The sequence below is a fragment of the Zosterops lateralis genome (assembly GCF_965231275.1).
Source record: "Zosterops lateralis genome assembly, chromosome: Z".
In the NCBI taxonomy this organism is placed as follows: domain Eukaryota; kingdom Metazoa; phylum Chordata; class Aves; order Passeriformes; family Zosteropidae; genus Zosterops; species Zosterops lateralis.
In genome coordinates this window covers 84,649,632-84,663,930 of record NC_139800.1, presented here as the reverse complement: position 1 = coordinate 84,663,930, position 14,299 = coordinate 84,649,632, and the positions used below count along the sequence as shown (strand labels likewise).

The following is a 14,299-nucleotide window of genomic DNA, read 5'->3' as shown; positions in this document are numbered from 1 at the left end:
TATCCGCCAGGGAAAGCTGGAGTTTCCCTTGGAATAGAGAATGTAAAACCCTCCACCCCCTCCTAATTATTATAATTTTCCAATTAAGGGCCTTCAGGCAAAGATTTGGGAACAGGAATAACAGTTCTTTACTAGGATCATTAACAAATGTAGTATAAACGTAGTAGTACAAAAAACCCATTCGAACAAACAAAAATCCTAGAAAACCCTGACAGAGCCTGAAATACAACCTGACACCCTGTTGGTCAGGGTTCTGGAAGCTGAACAAAGTAAGTCCTCCTGGAATGGCAGATATGGTTCTGTTGGGGTAGAGATGATCCCTGTAGGAAAAAGGTCCAGTAATAGTGAGAAGGGTCCAGTCTTCCTCCAAGAATCCAGTGGAAAACCAGATGCCTGCTGTTCCTGTACCTCAGTTTTTATCCAGGTAGGAATGGCTGGCTCTCCCCCCACTGGTGGAGCATCTCACAATGGGATGATGTCATGTGTCATGTCACTGGTGAGCCTCCATGGCCCATTACCAGAAGGTGTCCCCCTGGAGGGAGTATGGGTGGTGGAAGAGATAAGAAACACTACTCCACAATGTTTTAACAGCTGGCCCATTATCAGAAGGCACTCACCCTCCTCCCCTCTGGAGTTACAAGAGATAAAGAAAAACGTCTCCCCAGCTGCTTTCAACAAATGAAATAGAATACACATTTTTTTTTGGTTACATAACCCAGGACACTGGAATACAGGAAAATGCCACAAAAAGGAATATTATCCCCCTGCCTTTGACTTCTGTCTTTCAAGGCAGGAGAAGAATGAATCAAGCTGCCACAGGCAAAGACCAAAGTAGAACTTCAATAGCATTGCTATGAAGAAGCTCCAAGTGATATGCTTCAGTACCAATTTTAAGAAGTCTCTGTGGTCGCTGCATGCACTAGGCTGCTTCTCTTGCACAACCACATCACGGAAGTTTTTGACTCTTGGGTCCTGAAATAGTTTCTCCCAAAGATACGAACCTGGAAAACATAAGGAATTGTAAGCACCCAGATCAATAAAGATGGACACATAGAAAAGTATGAGAGAACAGAGAAAATGCACATACAAGTAGGCATTATGTTAGCCTTCTACCAGTAAGACATAATAACTGACAGAAAGAGAAATGGAAAAAAACCCCCATGGGTACAGTACTGAATTCCTAGGAAAAAAAGTTACCAAATGATTGTGACTAGCAGCAGTGAAACACACATATATACATGCATTCATTAGAATATTTAGCACCATAATTAGAAGTAATTAGGGAAAAAAAAAAGGTGTAAGCTAAAGACCATTTGTCTCTAAACAAACTCATGTGGATAAACAGAATTCAGAGGTGCCTCAAGACAGTTCCCAGCATCAGATCTCTGAAATTCAGGTTCTTGAGACAGACATTTCTTATGTCTGCACTGACCACTAAGATGACATTTGGATTATTCTCCCCACCATATCCTTATCTACCACAGAGCCACAGCTTCTTGTGTTACCACATTTAAAACATCACAAACTCACAGGCTGTTTCCTATCTATCCATCCCCCACACTGAGAAAGACATAAATTCATTGACTCTTTCAAAAGTCTCTCTTCCCCCTACAAGCTCCCTGGTTGTTTCTGTTCTCTGATTCCATTTGCACAGGGAGTGGGGAAGGTGGAAGAGGGATCACTAGTAAAGAGGTGAAAACAGTTTTAACCAGACATGGTTAAAATGGACTCAAAGATCAGAACAGGACACGGGCAGGAAACCATTACAATTTCCAATGGCGGCCACACAGTGTCCCCATCACACTCAACTGCAAGCGGGGGCAAAGACCTGATGAATTGTGTCTGGAGCAAACCGTAACACAGTTCAAGAGCAGGCTCAGAACAGACACGGCTAATGAGGTTTCCTGGAGACAGCACTGCAAAGCTGAGGGCAGCCCATCCACAGAACACCTTCATCCACACATACCTACAGATGTCTTACCTTCAGCTTTTCTTCCTGTGTTGTTACTTCCTCAAGATCCTGATGTAGTTCCTCCAATTCATTAAGGTGATTCCCAGCAAGCTCTTTATTCTCTTCCAGCTCTGCATTCATCTCCTCAAACTGTTGGGATAAACTGCTTGTAAATCCTACTGTTAATGTGTCTCCTGAGAGTGCTAATGAACTATCTGTTCATGCAGTAGTGGCGGTTACAGACTAAGCAGTCAGGTAATGTGACCAAGTGAGACAGAGTCTAATTCCACCAGGTGTTTCTCAAGTAGGAAACTTGTATGTAGACAAAATGTCTTGCCCAGAGTCACGGAGCTTTGTGGCACAGGATCTAAAATTATCTAAATTAAGTATCCAAATTCTGTTCAAATTGTGGCTCTTGTTCTCCTTGACTTTATTCTTCCCCTTGCCCACACCCAAGCTGACCTTACCTTGTGGGCATTAATGGTGATTGTTCCCCCATAGAGGCTGCTTCCAGCTCCATACACCTTGTAGCCTTTGGAATTTACCTGCAAAAAATGCAAGACATTTCCTCCAGACCCAGTGAAATACTGACAAGAGTGATGGAGCAGATCCAAGACCAAAGAAGGTACACTGCAGGTTCTTAGTTCTCCCATCAAAGTCCTAGACAGAATGTCACACCCCCATCCAACATCACCCAGCACTCCCAGGTTTCCTGGCCAGCAGGGCAGCATTTACTCATTCCAGGACATCGGTCAGGTGGTGGGTGAGCCTCTGCTCCCTCTTGTGGATTTGTCAATGTCCCACTGAAGGGCATCAATCCTGGTCTCCACCCTCTCCTGCAGCTTGGAGAAACTGCAATCAAAGGAGTGCTTCAGCCAACATATTGCATAGAATCAACTTTTCCTGAGGCTGCTTAGGAGTCATTTTCTCTTGTTCATCATGTGCTTTTCATTTTTCCTTGTGGTGACAGACTATTCCATGAACTGTCTGGAATTTTCCACTGGCCAAATCCCAAGACAGCAACAAAAATATGACAAAACTGAAAATGGAGAAAGAGGAGGAAGCTGGTACTATCTGGCAGAATACAGAAGCAGCCACCTCAGCGTATCCAAAGGCTTTTTTGATTTTAATCTTTTCAACCCCTATGTCCATCTACTCTAAAGAGCACCTAAGTGCTCAGAGGTCTAACGCTGAGCAAGACCAACATTAACACAATTTTTAAATGAACTGAAATCTCTCAGACAAATGCTGCTAATAATATAAATCCCTTAATAGATGGGATCATCTTGTCACTGATATCATTCCACTGTCAAATGACACAGAGAAACCAAGGAATTCAGACTAACAGGGATGTCATCTCGACAGTTCCAGCTGTCTACACAGCCACCTCAGCATCACCTGCTGTTTCCCTTTTATGCAGGTTCCTCTGCTCTCCCCTTTTCTTTAAAAGTTAAAATCCATTCAAATCACTGACTTGCTTATATCCTTTCCTTTAGTCATGTAACAAGCAAATCAATCTGATTTATACAGAAAGTCTATGTACAGCTCTCCATAACAACAACCCTTTTTGTAACTTTCAAACTATGTTGCTCCTGTGCCTCTCCAAGGAAATAAGCTGCTTTCCAATCTAAGGTAACCATAAATTATGTTAAGCAGGACCCCAAATCCGATTTCTTTCTCTCTCCTTTTCATACCTCCTGAGACATGACTCTGTGTTTCTCCTGGAGAACATCAGCCAGTTCCTGCAGGCATCCATTCTCATGTGACAGGCAGGAATTCAGCTCCACTAACTGCTTCTTCTATTAGTGAAATATCTGAAAGGTGCACAAAAAAAAGGCAATTCATGGAAATAAATGAACACTGATTAGAATTCCTGAACAGCAAAGAGAGAAACAAGAAAACAAAAAAGGAGATTTCTGGGTCTAATTTCAGTTTACTCTACCTCTCCCACGGGTGCTTCCTGAGGGCCTGATCTCCATTCACAGTGAGCTTTGACATGCACTCCCTAAGCAAAACGTTCTGCAGTTTGACAGTGCTGCACATTTCTGACCCAGGGGCCATCCCCTCACACCAGAGATCACTTCAGCTGTGTCTGCACCAGCAACCCAGAGCACGCCCTTGGAACCCAGGGACACCCAAATGCTGCCCAAATTCATGCATGAATCTGCTACAACAGGTGGCCTGGGAGAACACTGTGATACCAGGTGACAACCATAGCATCTGGGTGACAGGGAAACCAGAGCACTTGAGGACAGGCTCACATGGCACCAATGTCAACGTTACTGCAGTTTATGACTGCCAGCCAAGGACAGCAAAACTTCCCTACACCAATGCCAGACTTTGGTGAGAGCACACAGAAGGCACACCAAGCATGAGCTGATCTTCCACCCAAGATTTTATTCAAAAGACTAAAATTCTAACTTTAAGCTAATGAAGTTTTTTCAACAGTCATCTGAGTGTAAAGTGAATCTGCCAGATGGATTTTTAGAAGCCGGTCATTTGGCTTTCTCTGCAGAGCTCTGCTATGTTCAAAGCTGACAGCTACACAAACACACCATGCCATCTGATGGGCACCATTTTGCTCAGAACTCAGTGGACACTGAGAAGTTGGTTATTCCTACACCTGCTACTGAACTGCAAAGGAGAACGAATCTCCCATCAGTTTGTGATGCTGATTTCACTTCTTTACTTGTAAGAATGAAGCCTTCTACATGGTGGCTGAGGACAGCTGGCTGGTAAGGTTCAACTGTGCTCTCTGACTTCTCAGGCACATGAATGCAGTCTTGGCAGAAACAAGCTGCTTCTTAGCCCAACATGCTGGGGAGAGTCCTCACCATTCCAATACAGAAGTAAGCTACATTACACTTCTGGCACCTGGTCCTTTAGTAGAGGTTTTGATAACAAGAGCTTGGAAAGCCAAACAAATTCATTTTGGAAAATAAATGTACATCAGAAGGACTAGACCTTAATGTCTACATGCAGGATCAGGTCTAAGGTGGGGGCAAATAAGCATTCTTGAATACCTGCCACTTTGGTCATACCTCCACAATTCAGCTTGTGAGACAGCACATCCACGCTCTCCTGCAGCTTGTCATACATTGTCACAACCTGGGCAACAGTGCAGCAGGAGGATTCCACATGCTCCTGCAGCTGAGATTCTATCTCCTCACTGGTGCTGCTGGCTAGAGTGGCCAGGAAGGAGAATGCTGGCTCCAGTCTTTCCACTGGGAACGTGAGGAGGTGAAAAAAAGTAAATGTGTTCTAGAAGATAGCACATCACTGATCCTTACAATCACAAAAAGAAGTCTGTCAGCTTTTAGAAACAGACATCAGTATTGGCCACAGCTGAAATCCATCTTTCCCACTGTCTCCAGACAGGTGTCTCACCTCACTTCCCTCTCATCTTTGTGCTCCTGATTACTGTCAGAGTCTGGTTCAGGTTCTGGCACCACCAGTGCTTTTCTTTCAGACAAAAGGTCTCCAGGATCTTGGTCCAGGTCGAAGAATTTAAGGATGATGCGGGTATTTTCATCAAACTGAGTGATGGGACAGGCAAGACAAGACAAGGAATGGATGTGAACAAAAGGAGTGCACTGGTACAGGAGAGACAAGAAAACAGCGTATATGAAGCAACAAAAGCTGTTCTCAACCTGATTGCAGTATGGGTTGATGATGAGCAGAGGCATTGTTGGTGGCCTGCCGACGCTCCAGCTTCTCCATGTGCCCCCACAGCTCATCCTTGATGGCCAGCGCTGGTCGAGCCTCTCTGCCAGCTGCCGGCTCTTGGTCTGCAGGGTCCAGATGTCCAGCTCCTCCTGGGCACATGGAACAAAGGACAGGCCACTAAAAGGCTCATACTGACCCTGGAGACACTTTTGCCTCCAGATGAAGAAAAACAAAAGGTGGAGTTGGGGTATTCAGGGAAGACATACCGTTGAAGAAACACCACCAAGTGTAATGGTGCCCGAACCTTCAAACCTTGCCTTTTCTCCAGAGGTGCAGAAGTGCCAGGCTCTCCAGCCATTCATTTATTGCCGGTTCCAGACACAGTGGCCAAAGTGTACAGATTCCCACCCTCTCCAAGTTCTTCCTGGACATTAAAGAACACTATTAAAAAAATGTCAAATACACATCTATATGGTCTATTTGATTTGGGGTTTTTAACATCCTGATCCATCATGGTAACAAGATGTCCGAAACAGAGCAGATCACAGAACTCAAAAGATTTTGAAAAGTATTTCTTGGGAGGGATGGATTAAAAGTGGAAGACTGGTAAGAAGGACTGTAAATCACTCAAGTGACCTTGCAGATGGGAATAACCCTTGATAAGCCAGTGATCCTCTGGCATGGACTGAGTATAAGGGTGCCACATCTTACACTGCACCTCTGCCCAAGTGTTGCTTTGGGGATCCCACAGATAGCAAGGTAATAGAAACAAATCAATTCCTTGTATTCTAACTGTTTGTGCCAGCCTGTGCTGACTCGCACATTCTGGTCCAACATTAAGCTGTAGAAGACACCAGCAGGATCTGCACTGCAAGCAGAAAGTTGATGGGGAAAATATCCACTGTTCTGTATTGTTAAAATGGAAGCACTGTAGCTTATCATGCTCTTTGCAAAAACATCTTCATGCAGGTTCAGTCACCATGAAGTTATTGCTTTTCTGCAATAACAAAAGTGGGCCAGGTTAGACTTTAGCAAACAACTGTGTGTATGTGTATGTGGTGTGTATGGGCACCTGCCCACTGCGCAACAACCAGACTGTTCCTATTGAATCTACACACAAAGTCAGCCGAAGCTGAGGGCAGCAACACCCTGGAAATAAATGAGCCCTGTACTTAGAGACCTCACAAATCCTACGGAACTGAAAAGCAACTTGCAGCCAAGGCTTGTAAAGACCCATTCCAAGAGGTTTCCTCTCTACCAGGAGAGATGCAGACATGTTTGAAGACATTCCTAACTCAATGCAGTCTGAAAAGTTCTGGACTAATAGAGAACCACGAACAGCTGAGGCTGCAAGGGAGGACTGGAGGTCACCTACCCCAGGCTCCTCCATGAAGCAAACTCAGCCAAAGCAGGTTGCCAAGGGCAGCCTGAGCATCTCCAGGCACAGAAACTCAGCCACGACTCTGGGCAGCCTCTCCAGTACTTGATCACCCTCAACATTAAAACAGGTTTTTCTCATGTCTGAACAGTATTTCCTGTAGTTCCCTAAAATATTATTGAGCAAAATTACAAGTGTATCCTCAAAGGGTTTGCAACACAAATGGAGCAGCTGGAGATGGAAAATGGAACCAATTAGATCTTCACTAGACATGAGCTGCATTCTTCTGCCACAGTCACTGATGGATGCTGTGCCAGCCTCTAGACTGAATGAAACCAGAAGTGAATGAAATGCAGACCATACCAGTAAAACCTGCTTTGTTCCATTTAAGCCTATAATGGCATTTACAGTCAGACTAGGGGTTATGAACTGAATCTTCCAGTTCTTATCTGCTTTACTTGAGCAGTTCTACTGAAAGCCACAAGGCCATTGCATTTTGAAGATGAAGCTAGTAAACTGCTTTGCCAAACCTCAGCATTTCACAAGCATCTCAGCCTGGTATTGCCCTTCATCATAGGCAAAATAGTATAAAGATTATATTTAAATGAGTTACTGAAACAGCACATATGGCAATCCTGTGAGGTATCTTTTAACAAAACACTAAATTACATCTCAAATTAAAAAACAAAGACAACCGCCACTGAACTGTTTTCCTTCACTTAGCACTAGCACTGACTTTAGCTGGAATTCCAAGAGCATTGGAAGGGAACAGCTGTCACTAAAAACATGTCATCTGTCCCGTCAGTCCAGCAAGCCATCACTGTCCACTCCCTTTCACACCTTTTGTCCATGGACAAAACACCCCTTTCACTGCCTCCTGGCACCACTCCCCTCTGCTCCAGCTCTCCTCCCACCACCACGTCACACACCAGACCACAACCCATTAATTTTTTATGGCCACAGACCCTCTCTTTCACTGAACCACACTATCATTTAGAATGGGAAAAACCTCTGAGATCGAGTCCAAGCTATGAACTAACACCACCTTGTCAGCTGCACCACGGCACTGAGTGCCACGTTCAGCCAGGGACAGGGACGCCACCACCTTCCAGTGCCTGACAATCTTTTCTGCTGCTCACATACACAAGAGCTAAAGAGAACTCTAAGCTTGTCTGTACATTTCTTTGAAAGTCAGATTTATTTCCTTTTCGACACAGAACAGCTAATCCGCTCTGCTAAGGAACAAAGTAAGTTTTACATACTCACTCTGTATTTGTTTTAACAAAATTTTTAACAAATAAAAATTTGTTTTAATTTCTGATGACAAGACCTATAGACTGAAACTCAAATTAGATTTTCTCTTCTCACTTACTACCATTTTACAACTAAATCCAAAACCTTTATTACCTCTGCCACCAGCAGACGTTCCTGTGACAGTACAGAAACTACACTACACACATACAAACCTGTACTTATGTACAGACACAGAACAACAGAAATAAAAGCACTGAGCAGATTTAAAAGCTGCTATTTGATTTTACACTCCCCAGCAGAAGCTCCAGTCAAACAATATTCCATCCACAAGCCTAACAAGGATTTTTCTATGGCTTCAGGTCAAGTTCAGCAGGAAAATCTTAAGCATGGAAAGAGAAAGGGGAAAAAATGTCAATCTCCTGCTCTGCCTGGCCCTAGCGTGGCATGGCTGGGCTGCTGTGTCCAGTTCTGGACTTCTCAGTACAAAGACAAGGAGCTGCTGGAGAGTTTACAGTGGTAGCCACAAAAGGGATGAGGGCTCTGGAGCATCCCTCTTATAAGATGCTTACAAGCATCTCTCTTATGTGGGATCTGGGCCTGGTTAGTCTGGAAAAGACTGAGAGGAGATCTCGTTAATACACAGAACTCCCTCCAAGGTGACTGCCAGGAGGGTGGTCCAGACTCTTTTCAGTGCCACCCAGCAAAAGGGTGAGAGAACGATGGCCATAAACTAAAACACAAGTTCCACCTTATCATGAGGGAGAAGTTCTTCCCACTTCCAGAGCACTGGAACAGCTGCCCACGGACGTCGTGGACTCTTCCCCTCAGGAAACATCCCCAGTCCGTCTCGATGTGTTCCTCTATCACCCGCTCCAGGTGACTCTGCCTTGGCAGGGGAATCGCACTGGGTGATTGCAACCTGAAAGGTTCTGTGATTCAGCTTCCCACACACATCCTCCGCTCTCCCACATGCCCTGGACGTCCTGCCCCCGGCTCGGCATCTTCCCGCAGCGCCAGGCGGACACGCCGCGGGTCTGTCCCTCCCTCCACACCGCGGGTGTGCGGTGCCACCAGCCGCCAGCGACCCGCTTTCCTCGGCACGGACACCTCCCGGCCCCGCCCCGGCCCCGGCCCACAGACCCGCCGCCACCGCCCCTCGGCCGCCCCCCCGGCAGTGGCCGCCCCTTCCGGCCGCCATTTCGCCCTCACCCGTCATGGAGGCGCCGCTTTGCCCTGGCCCGACATGGCGGCGGGGCCGCGGAGCCCTCACCCGCACCAGAGATGGCGGAGCCGCCCCCGCCCACAGGCGGCCCCGGCGGAGCGGCCCCTCCCTGCCCGGCCCCGGAGCCGAGTCCGGCCGGAGGGCGCGGGCGGGGCCGGGAGGTGCCGGGTGGCGGCGGAGCATTCCGTGCCCGCCGTGGGGGGGCAGGCGGCGGCGCCGGGCAGGGACCGTCCCCCTGCACTCCGCACCGACGGGGCCAAACCCCTGCTCTCCTCCAGCTCTGCTTTCCCCGATGCTGTTTGTAGATTGTCTGTGTAAGGAAGAAGAGCTTAAGTCAGCCAATATATCAAGCAACAATCAATTTGTTAATTCATTAATTCAAATGGCAAGTGTCAGCAAAGCAGCGCGCCGGGTGCAGTGGGGCTTTCCAGCTGCACGTCGGCTACCAATTTTTGCTGGTATTTATTGTGCATTTTCATAAGCACTTCTCAGCAGGTTTTTTTTTGTGGTTTCCTCCTAGTTTCTATTTGTGAAGTGCTATTTCTATACCCCATTGTGGTCAGTTCCTATTGGTCATGTCGAATTTCTATACCTCAAGGCTGTAAATTAGTGATGGTGAGGCCCAGCTTCCCTTTCCAGGACCATAAATCAGTGATGGTGATGTTCGTCCAGTTTTCTTTTCCAGGATCCTCAATTTTTAGCTTGGGATAAGGTCTCTTCCTTCTTTTATTTAGGTGATTAGAACTCCTTTTATATATTTTAAAGCTATAGTTCAAAATCTCTTATTACAAAGCAGCTTAAAGCTTATAATAATTTTATTTTCAAAGCAAATAATAATACTTCCGCATTTTTCTATTCTACATGTTAAAGGCCTAAAAAACCTTAAAACTTACATTGTGAAAACTTTAAAGCTCACGCTATTCACTCATAAGCAAACAAAATATTTGCCCAAAAAGCCTCTATCTATGCTTTTTCCGTTTGTTCATTAAAACTCATTTTTATGTGTCTCAAGGCCTCGTTCCGCACATTTCACAACCACAACTACGCACGGCCACTTTTTTCTGCCTGACATGAAACACAACCCCACGTTTCACATCTGTGTAAATTGTTGTGCAGACACAACATGGCAGATAAGGGAAAACGTACAAGAAAGAAGCTGAGTGGTAAGGAGAGAAAGAGGGGTATTAATAATGCTTGTATTAATACTTGAGATACTTTTGTGAAGAAAGTGAGAGAACCAAACAATGCAATGCCAGTGCAGAGGGAACTGCAGAGAAAGTCCTGCAGCAATTTGCAATTACTAGAGTATCCCAGGAGTGTGACTAGTAGAGTTAGTTTTTCCTGAACCTTGCAGATTCAACAAGTCCTTCACTTGCAATTGCTGCAAGAGAGAGTTGAGCATGTTACAAAATTACAGCTGGTTAAGAATTTGAGTGAATTGAAGCAGAGTGTTTCTTGGAAAGGAACATGTTTTAGCACATGTTTTTAGCATAAGCAGAAGGGAGCCTGATATGAAGAAAACCACCAAAAACCTAAAGAAGACTGAATAAAAAATGTTGTGTAAGGAACAGCCTAGAAAGGAGACAATTTTGAGCTTGCAGTGTTAGTGTGCTCGGCTGTGGCCACAAAAGGGCATTTTTATAATTAAAAGTTAAATGTGGGATAGAATATCAGAGACCTGTTTCAAAGAGGCTTACGTATTCTTGAGTTCTTCTCTTCAGTAGTAAGCACTTACTAGGATCAGTCTCATGGTTTTGCTTGCAAAAACTCAGACCTGAACTGAAATCCAGTGTGACTGTCCTGCTGTGGAGAAGCTTTGTATTTCGAACTAAGTTTCAGAAATATGGATTTCTGTTTCAATTTGTGTTAAAAGCTGTGGTACTACTTTGGCACTTTGATTATTCTCTGTGTTGTGTTAGGTAGCATTTTTTTAATCTACAGAAGTCATGTGCCCTCTAAGTCTACACCATGTAACTTACAGAGGTGCCCAGATGCTCTTACTGAACTGGGCACTGGCTGAACCACTTGATTCATTCCAAACCTCAAGCTATTTCTATGACTTTCAAGCAAAACACAGCTGTGGAACCACCAGGTGATTTGCAAATAACTTACAATAAGAATGATTTTTTCCTCCCTCTTGCAATATGTCTCTCTCCTTTGTCCTCTGACTATTGGACTGAGAATCCCAGTATGGTTTGGGTTGGATGGGACCTTAAAGATCGTCCTGTTCAACCCCTTCCACCTGACCAGGTTGTTCCAAGCCTCACCCAAACTGGCTGTGGACATTTCCAGCCACAAATTCTCTGAGCATCTTGTGCCTCACAGGAAAGAATTTCTTCTTAGTCTCAAATTTAAACCTGCTCTCTTTTACTTCCAAGCCATTCCCTCTTGTCCTGTCACTGCACAATCTTGTAAGAAGTTCCTCTCCATCCTTGTGTGGGCTCCCTTCATGTGACAGCACTTTCTCCATACCAACAGTACTATGTGTGATGCACTTTCCACAAATATGTGTTAGATGAAGAAAAAGTTGAGGGAAAAATCTGTTTTATGTACTGAGCACTTACCTGGTTCCCATTCTCTGTTCTTTCATTTCTCAGACCGGGGAAGAATTGGGGTTTTTTTGGTTTGTTTTTGTTTTGGGGATTTGTGTGTGTGTATGTTTTTTGTAGGTGGGTTTTTTTTGTGTGTGTGTATGTATTTTATGTTTGTTTGTTTGGTTGGTTTTGTTTTTTTTTTTTTGTTTGTTTGTTTGTTTGTTTGTTTTTTTTTTTTTTTTCCTTTAGACTTCTCATCTGGGAATTTATTTTTCTTTTTGAACCTTTGCAGGCTTAAAATATTCACAACATAACTGACAGCAGTGGTGTGAACAAAGAAAAAAATGGTCTTTTTTAATCTCCCTTAACCTTCTGCATCCTGTTACTTGCTGTAACAGTAAGATTCTACATTAGTACTTGCTAATTCTTTGTATTTAGTTTACAACTCAGAGGAGCTAATGACAATTTTGGCACACCCACCTTGTAGCTGTGAGGTTTTTTTGCTCAGTCTTCTCCCTGTTACAGTGCTGGATGTTTTGTATCTGCTCAGTGATGCTCACCATGTTAAAGAGGTGGATCTTGGAGAAGCTGGATAATCACACCAAATTCTAACACTATTAAGCAGATCATGTATCATATTTTGAACTGACTTGAAAGGGCAAGTTGAATGACAGTGTTTTGTTCATGACCTTTTAATCTTGTCTACAGCAAATTAAATTTTACCTAGTGAAAATTAATTCATGAAGATGATGAAGTGTCTCATGGCAAGAAAATCCATTAGGAAGTCTTGAGTGAGGCTTGATGAGCTTCTCTTTGGAAGCTTCACGGGCATTTGGCATTATTTCTGGTGAAGTTATTTGTGTTTATGTGTGGTGGGGAGAGGAGGATGAACACCAGGCACATCATTGGATCTCCTTGTGAAGAAATACTGAATTCTGTGATTTTAGTCAACTCAGAGGTAAAACTGGTGTAGCAAACTTTACTGGAAAACCCATAAGGCATCTTCAATTTATGCCACAATCTCAAGTAGTTGAAAAATAATGTTTTGCAAAGCAAGTTATGAAGTCACAAATACTTGATTTTATTTAAAATAAGACACTTGTCTCTAATCTGGGAGCCCCAGTCCCTGGAAGTGTCCTAGCCCAGGCTGGATGGGACTTTGAGCAACCAGGAACATCCCCCCACAGCAGGGGGTATAATGAGATGATTTTTAAGGTCTCTTCCAACCTAAACCATTTTATGCTACTCTGATTTTCTGGCATTGTGTAGTAATATTGGTGCTAATGGAAAGCTCTCCTCTTTCAGTTCATCACTATTATCATAGACAATGATAATTTTAGATAAAACCTGTCATATAGTCTTTTCAGTAAAATTTCAAATTCTATCAGTAAGTCATCACTGTCATAAGGAAACTCTTCTAAAACTTCGTTACTTGGTTGAAAACACCTTTTAAATTTTCACCTTACATTTGTTCAAGTTCTCTCAAAATCAGTGGAACTTACTGCAAGCATTGCTCTAATGTTCCTTTCAAAAGTACAGAGTAAACAATAAACAGGAAAGAGAAGAAAGTGCCTTGGCAAGGACAGAAGCATCAGTTTAGACACAGGAGGGAAAAAAAAAAAGAGTAAATAATATGGATTAGTAGGATTAAAAGATTAAAGTAAGAAAGAAACGGGCAATGTTCCTTACAAAGCTGCCACCTTGAGAGAGCCTCTGTTTGATTTCCAGTCTCAGCTGTTCAGAGAAGGATGAGAGATTCTCTGCAGCCTTCAAATTATAGACAAGGAGCATAACTTTATCCTAGAATTTTACTTTTATTATCAAAGGACAATATTGAAATCGAAGGCGGTTTGGATTGCGCACTGGATAAGCAAACATGAAATAGATGTGGTACAAACTCAAATGTGAAGTACCTGTGGGTTGCTTGCAGCTTTGCGTTTCCTGCAGATTTATGTAACCAAAAGGGAATTTAAAGTGAAAGATGGCTTTCAAAAGGAAGGGGTCAGGAGCTGATGGCATTACAAAATTACAGGTTGAATAATAAACTTCCTTTAAAAATTACAATTTTAAGTGAGGCAGTGTCATCTAAAGTATAATTACTACCATTAGTACTGTTTTTCACACAGACACATCACACAAATCTAACTTGGACAATGACTAAAGAAATTGACCCTTAAGAAACAAAAGAAGATTCAGTGCTAAGCTATTTCAAGCAAGAATTTAGATTATGAGTCACTCAGAACCTGGTTTAGTTACAGAAATTAGAAACTTCACTGGCCTCACTGCAATTCAGA

General features: G+C 43.7%; 1 protein-coding gene across 3 annotated transcripts; it reads right to left on the bottom strand.

Annotated features, from left to right (window-relative positions):
• Window positions 1-489: 489 nt before the first annotated feature.
• On the bottom strand, window positions 490-9,601 carry LOC310922346 (E3 ubiquitin-protein ligase BRE1A-like). 3 transcript variants are annotated; one of them, XR_014592407.1, is made up of 9 exons: window positions 9,520-9,601; window positions 8,998-9,168; window positions 5,884-6,041; window positions 5,602-5,766; window positions 4,993-5,487; window positions 3,646-3,765; window positions 2,419-2,496; window positions 1,982-2,101; window positions 490-1,001 (listed from the first exon to the last, which is right to left on the bottom strand). XR_014592407.1 is itself a non-coding variant. In XM_083882822.1 (8 exons), the coding sequence occupies exons 5-8, from the start codon at window positions 3,655-3,657 to the stop codon at window positions 891-893; spliced, it is 321 nt and encodes a 106-aa protein (XP_083738948.1). In that variant the 5' UTR covers window positions 3,658-3,765; window positions 4,993-5,487; window positions 5,602-5,766; window positions 5,884-6,041; window positions 8,998-9,243; the 3' UTR covers window positions 490-890. The 3 variants fall into 2 exon arrangements, 1 of the variants encoding a protein (XP_083738948.1); XR_014592408.1 differs by lacking the exon at window positions 9,520-9,601 and having other exon boundaries at window positions 8,998-9,243.
• Window positions 9,602-14,299: the final 4,698 nt, after the last annotated feature.